The following is a 13,283-nucleotide window of genomic DNA, read 5'->3' on the forward strand; positions in this document are numbered from 1 at the left end:
AAACCTTATTTTTTGTTGACGTTTGTGTTTAAAGAAAATAGATCCACAATTGGCAACTAAATGTACATATGTCTATTTGTCATTACTCTGGTTTTCTGTTTGTCTACAGCAGCATAGTCTGCGTGTGATGGTGCTTGTGTATATGTGTGTGAGTGCTTGCATTACTATTACTATTACTACTAGTAGGGACAAAACTGACAAAACACACAGTCACATTTTGGGGACTCATTTAACATCTAACATTTAACCTTACAACAAGGTAAAACAAATTTTAGTGATTTCTCTTCAGGATTATGTTATGGGCTGGGGATAGGCATATAATGGTTGTGGTTAAAGTAAGGTTAAGTCTCCAGAGAATTAGGGTTAGTTATTTCAGTGTCCTGCTAAGTGGCAAAAACAAGTGTGTGTGTGTGTGTGTGTGTGTGTGTGTGTGTGTGTGTGTGTGTGTGTGTGTGTGTGTGTGTGTGTGTGTGTGTGTGTGCATTTACACTGCCAGTAGGAGCTATCTTTGCTTTATACACGATTAGCTCTTGGTTGTGGAGGATATTTGGTCCATCAGAAACATCCAGCATGAGTCGAACTCAGCAGCGTATCAGCATTATCTCTGGTTTACTCTTGATATCAGGTAATGATAAAATACTTTTATTCACTACTTTGTAGAATTCTTTTTATTTTTAGGCTGAAGCATGTTTACCTGTCATCTTTTCTGTTTTGCCCAGGTAAATTTGAATTGACTCTTAGCTTTCATTAAGTCATTATGACGTCTCTATTAAACAGAATTTACCCCATGCTATATAATATCAATATCATAACACTACTCAGTGTATCTGGGTACTTGGCTTTCTGATTTTCTGTTCCATTTTCAATGATATTCAAGTCTACAATAATATTCTGTTTAGTGACTTTGCAGTTATTTTATCACACGTTGCAGCCTGACTGATATGTGATTTTTTGATTACAGATATATAATATATATCAAGCTGGAGTTAAAACAGACCTTTTCTATGTGGATTATGCATTGATTATGACAATGGAAATGTCTGCTTTCTTAAAAAAAAACGTTATAAAAGAATATTTAAGTTAAATATTAACTATCACCGCATATTGTATAATATATACTCCAATACAGATGCAATACCGTTATATCTGCGATGGACCAATATCGGCGACAAATATATTGGTCAGGCACTAATGTCAACCATTTGTAAACAAACATGTACATGCAAAGCATTTTGTTGTTCGAAAGTGCAATTAAGATGTAAGTTAAGTGTTTTTTATAAACGTTTTTTCTCGTCAGTGTCTCTATGTTACAGTAAACTGTCCTGTAAAGAAGGGCACAGCGGTCCAACCTACGAGTCCATACAGGCTGTGTTTGACCTACAATCCTTCAGGCCAGCAGTGAACCTTAGCAATCCCACCATAGCCAACATCTCCTTCACCCTGTATGCTGTTCTGGGAGTGGTGAGTTTGTCAATTAGCAATCTAAGAAAAATAAGTAAGTAAGAGCATCTAGATCCAGATTAAAGGAGTTATGAGAGAATACAGCCGAATTAGGGAATGTGAGATCGACAGATGTTTAGTGTAATACAATTGTCAATCTATATATGTGCAAACTTCACTGCATATTGTTAGAGGGTAGCAATCAGCTTCACATAAGGTTTACCTGTTGTTTACTGTATTTCAGAGTGAGAAAACCCAGATACTCACTACTTTCTTGTGGCTGAGAGTGGTAAGTAACACAAACATAATACACTCAATAAACGTAACGCAATCTCATCCAAATTTATCATGTGCCTGTATTTAGAACAGGAACAAATACAGAGATTAAAAAACGATAAGAAAGCAGACATTTTATATTTATGTTTAACAGCGCATTATTCCTGATTTATTTCATGGCAGTACTGGCACCATGAGTTCCTGATTTGGGAACCTGATGAGTGTGACGGCGTCACCAGGATTTCTCTCCCTGTGAAGGAGCTATGGTCTCCAGACATCATCGTGTATGAGTTGTAAGTTCTCAAGCTGTAAAATGTTTAATTTTTCCTGTTTGATCTGAACTAAATTGTGTGAAGCGTCAGTGTCACTGACGCTTCACCAACTCATCAACAATGAAAAATGAATCCCATAGGCATAATTGTTTCCCCATGGATGTAATTTAATTACCGTCTCAATGTGTTTTTCTTTATTTCTTCTTCCTCACTCCTCCACATCCAACCCTCCCAGTGTAGATGATGATGTTTCTCAAGCGTGTCCATATGTCTACGTGAACCACACAGGTCACATCCGCTGGGACAGGATGCTGCGGCTTGTCTCAGCCTGCAACCTGGAGATCTTCAGTTTTCCTTTTGACGTGCAGAATTGCACATTTACATTTGGCTCCTATATGCACACCAGTAAGAAAAAGCTTCTCAACATTTACATAATCAGACAATCATAAACTCATCCAGTCAGTGGCTAAACTACAACAAAAAAAATACAAAAGGACATAGAGAACAAAAATATAAATCATTATGTAATAAATCAGTTATATTTAGTTCATTTATCTATTTAGGTTAGATTAAATTGTACTACAGAATGTTCTGGCTAGTTTACCCTCTCTGTGTTTTTCTTTTTCACAGTAAGGGATGTGAGGCTTAGTCCAGCCCTGACATTTAAAGAGATGTCTGAAAACTCAAAGAGTTACCTGGAAGCCAGTGGAGAGTGGGAACTGGTGGATATAATTGGAGAGTCCTCCATTCTCAAGTTTGGAATTGATGAGTGGGACATCATTACCTTCTGGGTGAGGGAAACCACTGAGTTTAATACTCTTTTGTCTGCAAATATAATAGTCCCAAATAATACACACAAGTACATCTAAAGCTCACAAATGTTCCCAAAATATCATACATTGATGAACAGTCAGAGAATTACTACCTGAAACTATAGCTCTCCTTTTCTTTATTGGTGGTCTATAAGGTAAAGGTGGTTTGACTCTTCATACTGATTTTTGTCCACTAGGTGGTCATAAAGCGACGACCAGTCCTCTACGTGGTCAACCTGCTGATCCCCAGCTCCTTCCTCATGCTCATCGACATCCTGTCCTTCTACCTGCCCCCGCATAGCGTCGATCGCGCCTCCTTTAAGATGACCCTCATCCTGGGCTACACCGTCTTCTTGCTCATCATGAACGACCTGCTGCCCAGCACAGCAAATGGCACGCCAATAATAGGTCAGAGATAGTGATATGAAAAGGTGGCATAACCTGTTATAGTTATTGGTTCCACCATGACTGACATCATAACAATCTATGGTGTGAATAAACAGTAACTGGACCAGACAAGCAGTTTCCTTAATCGCACTAATCAATGTTTTCATTTTAAAAATTTGATCAAATGATATGTGATTTGAATGGAGTTGCTTATCTCTGAAAATGTTATTTTGACAAATTACACAACTGTTCGACTGACTGAAGGTGAAGCAACAATTAACATAAAGGTAATAATAACTGAAAGTAACTGTAATGGTCAGAATAAAAATATGGTTGATATTTCTTAGGGTTTTTTTTAACATTTACTGGAGCTTAACACTAAATTGTTACATAAAGAGACCCTGGCTCTGAGACTAAGGAAACAATTTAAATAATCATCAATGTGTATCCTTCACTCTAGGTATCTATTTCTCTGTGTGTCTGGCCCTCATGGTCATCAGTCTACTCGAGACGGTCATCATTACCAATGTCCTCCACCACAACTCCATGAAGTATCAGGAGGTTCCAAACTGGGTGAGGGTGGTGATCCTCAAACACATAGCCAACCTCATCTGTTACCGATGGCCGGAGGACATCCAGCCCCCTTCTATACCACAGAAGGATAAACCTGACAGCTCAAATGGTGGTTCAGGGCCGTGGATCATCCAACCAGCCAGCCAGACACCTGCCCAGCACCCTCCAAGCACCGGAGGTAACAGACTCAGTAAAATTAAATACTGGAAGTATGTAAATAAAAAATCCCATTATTATTTTTGCTCATTATTCTTCATTTCTATAAACATCTAAAATAAATAATAAGCAGCTTTTTTCTTATAAATATCTGAATTTGGCTTCTCTCCCTGGTGGAGCTGGCCCCCATTGTACCAGGGCTGAGTCCTTGCTGCAGTGATCATGGGTATTAAAAAATTTAGTAATGTGTAAATTGGCTGCTAGGAAACACCTGTAGCAGTCCAATCAAAAGCACTCAACTGTGTCAACAAGAAGTCACTGTAGCATCACAAGTAGAATAAATGTTTTTTGTGCTAATCCTTTTTAAATGTAAGTGTGATAAATGGTTAGATAAATATGTTACAATAGTTACAGGTGGCATTCACTGGGTGTATAGACTGTGATCCATCACCACCCTCTTCCTACCAGATATAGCTTCTCTGCCTGAACTGCAACAGATCTGTCAATACCTTGGCGACCTTCGTGCCCACCTCATCTCACTGCAGAAGGAGAGCGAGCTGCAAGACCAGTGGTGCCACGTAGGATATGTCCTCGACTTCCTGCTCTTCCGCATCTATCTGTTGCTAATCTCCTGTTACGCCCTGGTGATCATCTCCATGTGGTGCATCTGGATCAGCCAGACATGAATCGGATGTGAAGCAGGGCTGGGATTCAATTTTTAAAAAATGCATTTGTATAACTGTGTTTGATTTTGCAGAGAAATACCATGTACGTGCATCACTGATAGTTTGGTGTCATGGAGGATGGAACAATGGGTAAATGCACTGAAAAGATATATATATATATATATATATATATATATTAGAGTGACCACTAATTCCTCCATGTCAAACAATAGAACAAGACCACCACAGAGAAATAATGTGGCTGCAATGTCCATTTTCAATTATGTCAATGCCAAAGGTAGAGGTGCTTATACTCATACAGGATGACTTCTAGAGTAGTAGTGTTATCTTGGTTCTAACCTCAGTTGGTTCAGATCATATCTCTAAAGCAGGGGCTTTGTTGTTGCCATTGGTCATTATAAATCTGAGCAGAAACCCCCAGGGTTCGATTATTAGACCTCTGTTATTCAACCTGTAAGCTCCATGCAAAATAATGCAAAACAGTAATATTGCTTTATATGATAATATGGCATAACTTCTCTGTCATTCCTGTTGTACCATCAGGTCAAAATTGTAATTTGCATACTTTAGTTTGTGACTAAATAAACAGAAGACATTCCCATCTGTCTCAGTTTGTGTTAAATGCTACTTAGGAACTGTTTGCTATTTATGAGCGGAGGGGTAGCTCAAAAAGGGGGAGACGGGTCAAATAATTATTCAAACACGGTGGAGGGACTTTTGTTTTTATTTTGCAGAGCAGAGATGAGTCCCCACCACTGCCAAGGGGTTTTCGACAGTACACAGCAATCAGCGAGAGCACTGTAGCCATACTTGTTAGTTAGAATTGTGGTTGATTCAACTCCTTAGAACCCCATTAATAGGGCCCCACCACTCACACACAACAAACCGATATACAAATACAAAAAACATTTAGCTGCTGGACAGGCAACACTCTGAGTTTTTAAAAGCTTGCAGCCTGTCTGCTGTATACTGTTTCCCTCGCTGTTTTTACTAATTATAAAAACGTAAAAAAAACACAAAAAAAGTCTAGATCAGAGCATTCCTGAAGTTCTAAAGTTCCTCCCTATTCTATAATCCCAATAAAAGAAGTATATGGTCATTAATAAAACACAAGTCGCTAATGTTGGCTGTGTGTGTGTCTCAAATGTTTTCCCCCCAGTTACTTGGGGGGTTGGGGCGTTTAAGGAAAAATATTTGCCATGTCACACCTCTGCTACCTACTCCCCTGATAAATAACCAACAGTCCCTTAGCAAATTTGACCATGCTAAAAAATAAATAAACTATTGAAGGCAAAGTATAGTTTTTGTACTGGTAAACTGACAACGTGCTTAGTGTTGTGTTTACTTTGGCTGTCACTAACACAAGTAAAGTTGTTGACCCAAACAGCACAGATCCACCTGAAGATGCGTCAGAAACCTGTTGTACAAGTCAAGCACACAGTATACAAACACAACCATCAGATGACCAATCAAAAGCTGAATTCATGCTACAGTTGCTATAGTCTACAGATGGTGATGATTGATGTCTCTATAAATTCATGCTTATCTGGCAGACGTCTGAATCAGATGGAGGAGTCTGTACTTTTTTTTGTTTTGTGTTTTGAGGAACCTTTTCATAAAGGCTTAACCGAGACTGAAAATGACAGAAGTAAAGCCAGCTGAGCTCATCTTCATCTGTTTTATGCTTCTTCACGGTAAGGCGGGACTATATTTTGACTATCCATAAACTAAGCAAAGAAGATAATCTGTTAAAAGATGAATAATTGCATGTTGGTTGTTAAAGGGGCACTTCGGTTATATGAGCTATCTCACAAACTCTACTTTCTACTATCTACTTTCTCTTTTAAACTCAGGCTTTGTTGCAGCATTGAACTGCACCAGCCCAACCCCTAAATCCTTGTTTGATACACTCGAGAAAAATTTATTCCCTGACAAACTGGTGCGTCCTGTGAAGAGCTTTTCAGATCCAATTAACATAACCATCAGTATCAGCGTGGTGGGAATTTTAGGAGTGGTGAGTATGTAAAAACTCTTATTCAAACTTTTTCAATTAGGTTTTAACAGTCATTGATTCAAAATAATAATTAATCTGTATTACTGGCTCTAATTAACTCAGAAGCATGTCTCATCTATAGAATGAAAAGGCCCAAACCCTGACAACAGTCTTATGGCAAGTTGTGGTAAGTTTTCAGTGGACTGACAAAACATAAATAAATTCACATAAAGTCATAAAGACTTTGTCTAAATCTACTGTGTGTAGATTTTTTTGTGTGATTTTTTTATTTGATGTGACTGGTTAATTTATGTAGTAGCAGGGCTATAATGATCATGATGTTTGTTTTGGATGAAACATCATATTTTTGTTAAATGTCTACTGTGTAACATTAAAGAGGATCTATTGGCAAAACTGGAATATAATATTTTTTATATTGATGTTTTCCTCAGTGTATAATTATCTGAAGATAGAAATTGTTGTGTTTTTGTTACCTGAGAACAAGACGTTTTTATCTATAGATGCTGCGGGTCGCCTTCCATGGAGTCCGCCATGTTTAACCACAATGTTTCTACTGTAGCCCAGAACAGGGTTGGTTTCATGGCCACCGTTGTTTCTCCTACACACTTAATGGTCCATTCTGTTTCCCAGGTCATCAAATACAGTCGCAATCGATGTACAGTGACCCTTTAATTTATGTAGAGGCAGGGCTGAAATGATTTTCTGAGTTGTCCATTACATTGGTATTGTTCTGTTTAATGTAGCAGTGGAATATTGAGGGGCTGAGCTGGGATGAGAAGGAGTGTGGAACCACAAGAATCTCTGTCCCTCGGGAAAAGCTTTGGGTCCCAGACATCCACATCACAGAGTTGTAAGTTAAAAGGATGTTCAGAAGTCTTTGAAATCATTGTCCAAATCCAAGAAATGAGACTTAAAGTAAAATCTTGAAATTATGTGAGCACTTGGAAAGGAATGTTAGACGCTGTAAGCCTAACAGAAGAGCAGTAAACCTCTATTCACTCTTTGCCTCTTTTAATCAATTTTATGCTAAAAATTAGGGCAATTAAACACTAAAAAAGTATAATAACACCAACTGAAAACTGTGGGCTGACTAAGAGAGATATGAACTATTTTGACATTGCTTTCTTCTCTCCATTTAGAATTTCTTGGATTCATTAATAATTAATCATTAATTTTTTACATGGTTTCTTATATTCTTTTCCAGCGTGGACGAGGACAAATCTCCCAAAACTCCCTATGTCTACTTAGACAACAAAGGTCGTGTTTATGATGATAAGCCAATCAGAGTGGTTAGCTCCTGCCGATTAGGAATATACACTTTCCCCTTCGATGTCCAAAACTGCTCTTTGACCTTTGGATCGTATCTACACTTTGGTAAGGCTGCTTGAATATAGAAAGGCTGATCTTCAAGCTGCATGATTGGAGTTAACATTGACATTAAGAAATATGTGTGTGACTAAACTAGGCCTCAGTTTTTCATTAGACAAATTCAACTGTAAAAAGCCAAAGCCATTAATGTGCTAAAATATCCCAACGTGTAGGGAAATGTGGGCTTTGGGGTTCTAATAACTCAAAACAAAACTCTGTTATCAAATGTTATTCAAGCTACGGACTTAAGGATGATTCAAGGCGCCACATCTGAAGAGATCCTAGAGGAGTCCAGATATGTGTTGCAGACCAAAGGGGAGTGGGAGCTCATAGATATAAATGTAGCTCCTTCTACTCTGGTATTACAGGAGGGAAGTTACTCTGACATAAAATACTTTGTAAGTACTTTTCATTATTCTATGATCACTTATTTTGATTTAAAATCGCTTAACATATCATACATTACACACTAATTGCATGCAGTATAGATTATATACTAATCATAGTATACTGTTTTTAATGTGAGTATGCATAGAACATATTAAACCATTATATGATAACAGGAAAGGATACAATACACCAGATGTCAATCAAACTTAAAAATGACACTGCCTATTAAATTTAGCAAAGAGGAAGTAAAATATTTTTCCACAAAATGTATCTTTTTATCACCATCCACAATTAGTTTTGAGTTTTTCCAGCAGTGAGAAACTCCATTTTCCTTTGTGCATTGCAATGTTGGAGAATAGTGTCTGACTAAAGTCTGTGTTTCTCCGTGTGCATCGTGTTTTGAGTGCTTTATTGTGTCACTTTCCTAGAGTGAACACACTATATACCCAAAACAAGCTTATAAGCTTCTGAACTTAATGCAGACAGAATAAAGGCTGAGTAACTGGGCTTACCAGTTACACCTTACCAGTTTGATGTTTGTAATGTATGATTTTGTTCCAACTTTCATAGTAGATAACAAACAACATACAAATATCTCAAAGTGTATTTAGTGGTGATGTATTAAAGTAAAAATGAGAAAAAACTATTAACAGCATTATATAAAATGCCAGCATTTACAGGATAACATACGTCCAATGTCACCAGAAACCTAAAGTAAATCCTTCTGAGTAAATCTGACTTCATAAAAAATGTATAAATAAGAATAAATGTCAAAAGTGTGACTAAAATCTTGAGGTGTTGTACCTGTGTCTCTTCCTAAGATCATTTTAAAACGTAGGCCAACCCACTATGTGGTGAACCTCCTGGTCCCCAGCTGCTTCCTCATCGCAGTGGACCTCTTCAGCTTCCTGCTGCCTCCCGAGAGTGTGGACCGGGCCTCCTTCAAGATGACCCTCATCCTGGGCTACACAGTTTTCCTGCTCATCATGAACGACCTGCTGCCCATCACTGGAGAGTCAACACCTGTCATCAGTGAGTGACACCTGTGATATTGTTACTTCTTTTATTCTAGAAAAAGTTGAAGGAAGACGCAATTCACTGTTGCACATGAGCTTCTGAAGCTACAAGCTTAATTTAACCACAAACACTTATACTGCAGGTAACTGAACAAATCAGTAACATTGCACTGACTGTCAGTTTCTGAAAATAGATGCTACAACAAAAAAAAGGAAGTTAAGTTTGTTGTTGTAGTTTGGCTCGCTGTTTTTGCCCATTCACCAACAGGGTCAGTGGTTGGAATGGCAGTGCTGGCTGCCGAATTTCTGCAATTTGCATACAATTTCAGACTCCTTTTCTGAGTCATAACTCAGTCAAATTTGAACATACGGAAATTATATATATATATATTTATAGATTAATTACGATTTACAATCAGTGTGGATAACATTGCCCCCCAAAAAAAATTTCCAAAAATTTGCAAGGAATCATAGAAAAAATATGTTCCTCCTGGGTCCGGAACTTGCCTGTGAATCATGAAGTTTTGAGGTGTACCAAAGTACTCCAGTGAGTGTTGGCTGTACAACTACTACTGCCCAGGTGGTCATAATGTTATGGCTGATCTGTGTGCATCCATCAGTACAGTGCAAAAAGGAATTGCTAATTGGTAATTTGGCGTCCTTTTAGTTGTGCCAATTTGCTAAAATGTAAACAATTAAAAGCAGAAAAACCGAGGGACTCAACTTGTAGCTCACAGCTAACTCGTTGTCTCCATAGCAATGTTGTACTTTCTGTAAGAATTATGGAAATACAAACACACACATACACATGCAGCAAAGGGCCTCGGCTCGATTGCAGGACTCGAAATGTGGTGTAGAGTTTCTTGAGCTAATCATTATCCCTAATCGAAGCAAAGAATAATAACAGGAGTAACAAAATCCATTATTATCAACTCTTTTTCCTGTCGCACTAAAAATATAATAAATTATAAAAATTTTTACATTGCAAGAACATAGGCAAAAAAGTATTACTATTACGAAAAGTTATACTATTTCTATTTCAAATTTGTGTCTTGTGGTTGGTGGCTGCAGTTGTCTGAGGTGGGGGACTCAGTGTCAGTGTCACACATATAGAACATACAGAAATATTTATTGAATCCTCCCTGTTTTTGTTGTTGTTTTCTGCAGACGTTTTCTTCTCCCTCACTCTCGCCCTAATGGTGGCCAGCCTGTTGGACACGGTGGTTATCACTAATATCCATTTCAGCTCCAGCCGGTACCGCGCTCCGCCTCGTTGGCTCAGAGTCCTTGTATTGCAATATCTAGCTGTTGTAGTTTTTCTTCCTCCAAAGAAAAAGAGCAATCGAGTCACTGTCTTCCTCAACCCATCTACTGGAGGTATATTATTATTATTATTATTATTATTATTGACATTAACTACATAACTAAAGAATAAGAGCTTTGATCAGAGGGATGATTTACTTTGAATCCCAGTTTGCAGAGATCCTTGAAGCACCAGAATTTAATGGACTAAAGTTCCACATTTATTAACTTCAGAATACCGTATATATCAGGCCGTGTCTTCTGTTTGTTGGCCTAAGTTTTCTTATACTTTTTCACCGTTCTTTTAAAAGTGCATGTGTGTGTTTCAACATGTAGTATGTGGTGAGAATACACACACACAAACAATGTATGAAATGGAGGCGGCAAAATGTCTATAAGCAAATACTTGCAGCTACTTGTTGCAGCTAATTGTTATTGGTTCTAAAGGTCCAGTGTGTAGGATTTAGCAGCATCTAGTGGTGTAGTTGCAGATTGCAGCTCCTGTAGATATAAAAGGCTGTAACTGCAACAATCCTTATTTTCAGGTGATTATGCACTAGTGAAAACCCAGTTATGAATGTTTTATTCATATCTGTCGATATTTCCTCCCAAATGTTACAAACTGGATTTCTATGAAGTTTTTAACATTGTTTGTTTATTGTACAATAACACAAATCTGTGCCAAATCCTTGACACAAATATATGGGTAAATAAATATCTTTAGTTTTCTATAATATTTTCAGGTGTCCCTGGTTTACTGCAGAGATTTTGCCGCTTTTTGGGAATGTATTGAAAATACTTTTGCCACGGTTACCCACAGTTTACCTTAACCACTGATTTCAAACAGTAGGAAAACAATTGAACTGTTTGTGGTAACCTGCTTAAATTTTTTACACCTGCCAGTGCCAGCCAGTACTGTAGTGTGTAGTGTAATGTAGTGATTAGTAAGTAGTCAGTCTATTTTACATGCTTTAGAATTCATCATCAAACTTAATCTTTTGTTATTCTTTTGAGGCGAGAGACCCTCTAGCGACAGAAATTACACATTGTACGTTTATTCAAATTTGGCATGCTTTCAAACAGCTGCAAATAAATGCAATATACTCATAAACTGAAAACAAGGTCACAACATGCTGGTTTAACTAAAACAAGTGCAACTTTGATAAAGTAAAATGGACCACAACAAGTGCCAGTCATGACCAATTGCAGACAATGGTAGAGAAATGTAAAATTAACTTAATACCCCTGTATGTCGCTATGTTTACTATGGGATCACAGTGAGGTTTGTGGATTACCTGCAGTAAACGGTACAGTTTCTAGAAAGACAACCTTCCGCAGTGTGTTTTAAATTTTTCATTTCATTTTTCAATGTCCGGAGCACAACTAATGAAATTCCAGTCACCTGCATTGTATTGAGGTGGCAAACATATTTCAAAACATCAACAGATAAAACTGAATGTATTTGTATAGCTACATGCCACTGTGAGTGTAACAATATATGTTTTTGTAATCTGGTTTATCTGTAGCACCATAAAAAAAACTATTCTTTTTTATAACAGAACCAACAATTAATTCCAGCATCACCAACATCTCAGAGAGTCATCTTTCAAGCATAACTGGCAATACAACACCAGTGGAAACCCCACCGGTCCCTCTGGATTCAGCCCTGCAAGAACTGAAGAAGCTAAGCAGAGATCTCGCGGCCATCCGCCTCCAGATGGACGAACACTTACAGGGAAACAAAACCACGCAGGAATGGCAAATGATCGGAAGAGTTATCGACCGTCTGCTGTTCGTCTTTTACATTGTCTTCATCACTGTCAGCTTTATCACTATCATATGTATTTGGACCTGGAACAACTCATATGCAGCATGATTTAACTTAGGGGGTAGCTAGCGGTTAAATATGTTATTGTGGATTTAAGCTATTGATAAACAGTTCATCTTAAAAACATGCACTAGAGAATATGTAAATCGCACTGCTATGGCATTAAAACAGCATAAAACCAAACATAGGAACACAGTTAAGTAAGCAAGTACATCTAAGTCATGGGGCAGGTAATTGTTTATAAAATTGTTGAGATTGAAGTTCAACTGAAATATTGACTATGTATATGTACAAGACGGTGCTATTGGTCAATTGTTTGATTTAGGCATGCAGGCTAGATTTATATAGCTAGATTTTATATATGGCTCAGAGAAAAATGCACCACAACTGACTGCATACGTTTTACATGATTAGTATCACACACTATTTGTACATCCTTTGCCTGTTATGTGTTACATTATTAAGCCTTTTACACAGACTGTTGCTTAATCGGTGGTGTAAAGTAAAAAAGTAAATTTACATTTATTTTATACTTTTACTCCGCTACAGTTAAGAGGCAGATATTGTACCTCTAAGCCCATTCGTAACACTAAAGGGATGTACACATTAAGGCAACATACAACTTGTTTTTGAGTAAAAAGAAAAAGCATAGGATATGGGTTATTTTGACTGTAACAAATACTCAGATGAAACATATTGTGATATTCATCACAAACGCGTCATTTTGGATTAATTTTTATTTAGAGGCACAAAATAAAATCTG

The 13,283-nt window shown here is 37.6% G+C and overlaps 1 protein-coding gene across 1 annotated transcript; it reads left to right on the forward strand.

Moving 5' to 3' along the window:
• The first annotated feature begins 503 nt into the window (after positions 1-503).
• LOC127350650 (uncharacterized) lies at positions 504-13,010 on the forward strand. The gene is made up of 17 exons (XM_051377470.1): positions 504-625; positions 1,298-1,461; positions 1,685-1,729; positions 1,900-2,009; positions 2,224-2,393; positions 2,619-2,779; positions 2,998-3,208; positions 3,648-3,938; positions 4,385-4,600; positions 6,456-6,616; positions 6,738-6,782; positions 7,360-7,466; positions 7,821-7,990; positions 8,222-8,382; positions 9,196-9,406; positions 10,558-10,767; positions 12,252-13,010. Exons 1-17 carry the CDS (start codon positions 571-573, stop codon positions 12,566-12,568), a joined length of 2,805 nt encoding a protein of 934 aa, XP_051233430.1. The 5' UTR covers positions 504-570; the 3' UTR covers positions 12,569-13,010.
• Positions 13,011-13,283: the final 273 nt, after the last annotated feature.

This window comes from Dicentrarchus labrax, unplaced genomic scaffold (assembly GCF_905237075.1).
Source record: "Dicentrarchus labrax unplaced genomic scaffold, dlabrax2021, whole genome shotgun sequence".
Lineage (NCBI taxonomy): Eukaryota > Metazoa > Chordata > Actinopteri > Moronidae > Dicentrarchus > Dicentrarchus labrax.

What these genes read in the sequence shown, in the direction of transcription:
- LOC127350650 (XM_051377470.1), top strand. Translation starts at nt 571, where the DNA reads ATGAGTCGAACTCAGCAGCGTATCAGCATTATCTCTGGTTTACTCTTG. An exon ending in GACATCATCGTGTATGAGTT is followed by an intron (nt 2,010 to 2,223) that starts GTAAGTTCTCAA and finishes CAACCCTCCCAG; the next exon opens with TGTAGATGATGATGTTTCTC. An exon ending in AGAGTCAACACCTGTCATCA is followed by an intron (nt 9,407 to 10,557) that starts GTGAGTGACACC and finishes TGTTTTCTGCAG; the next exon opens with ACGTTTTCTTCTCCCTCACT.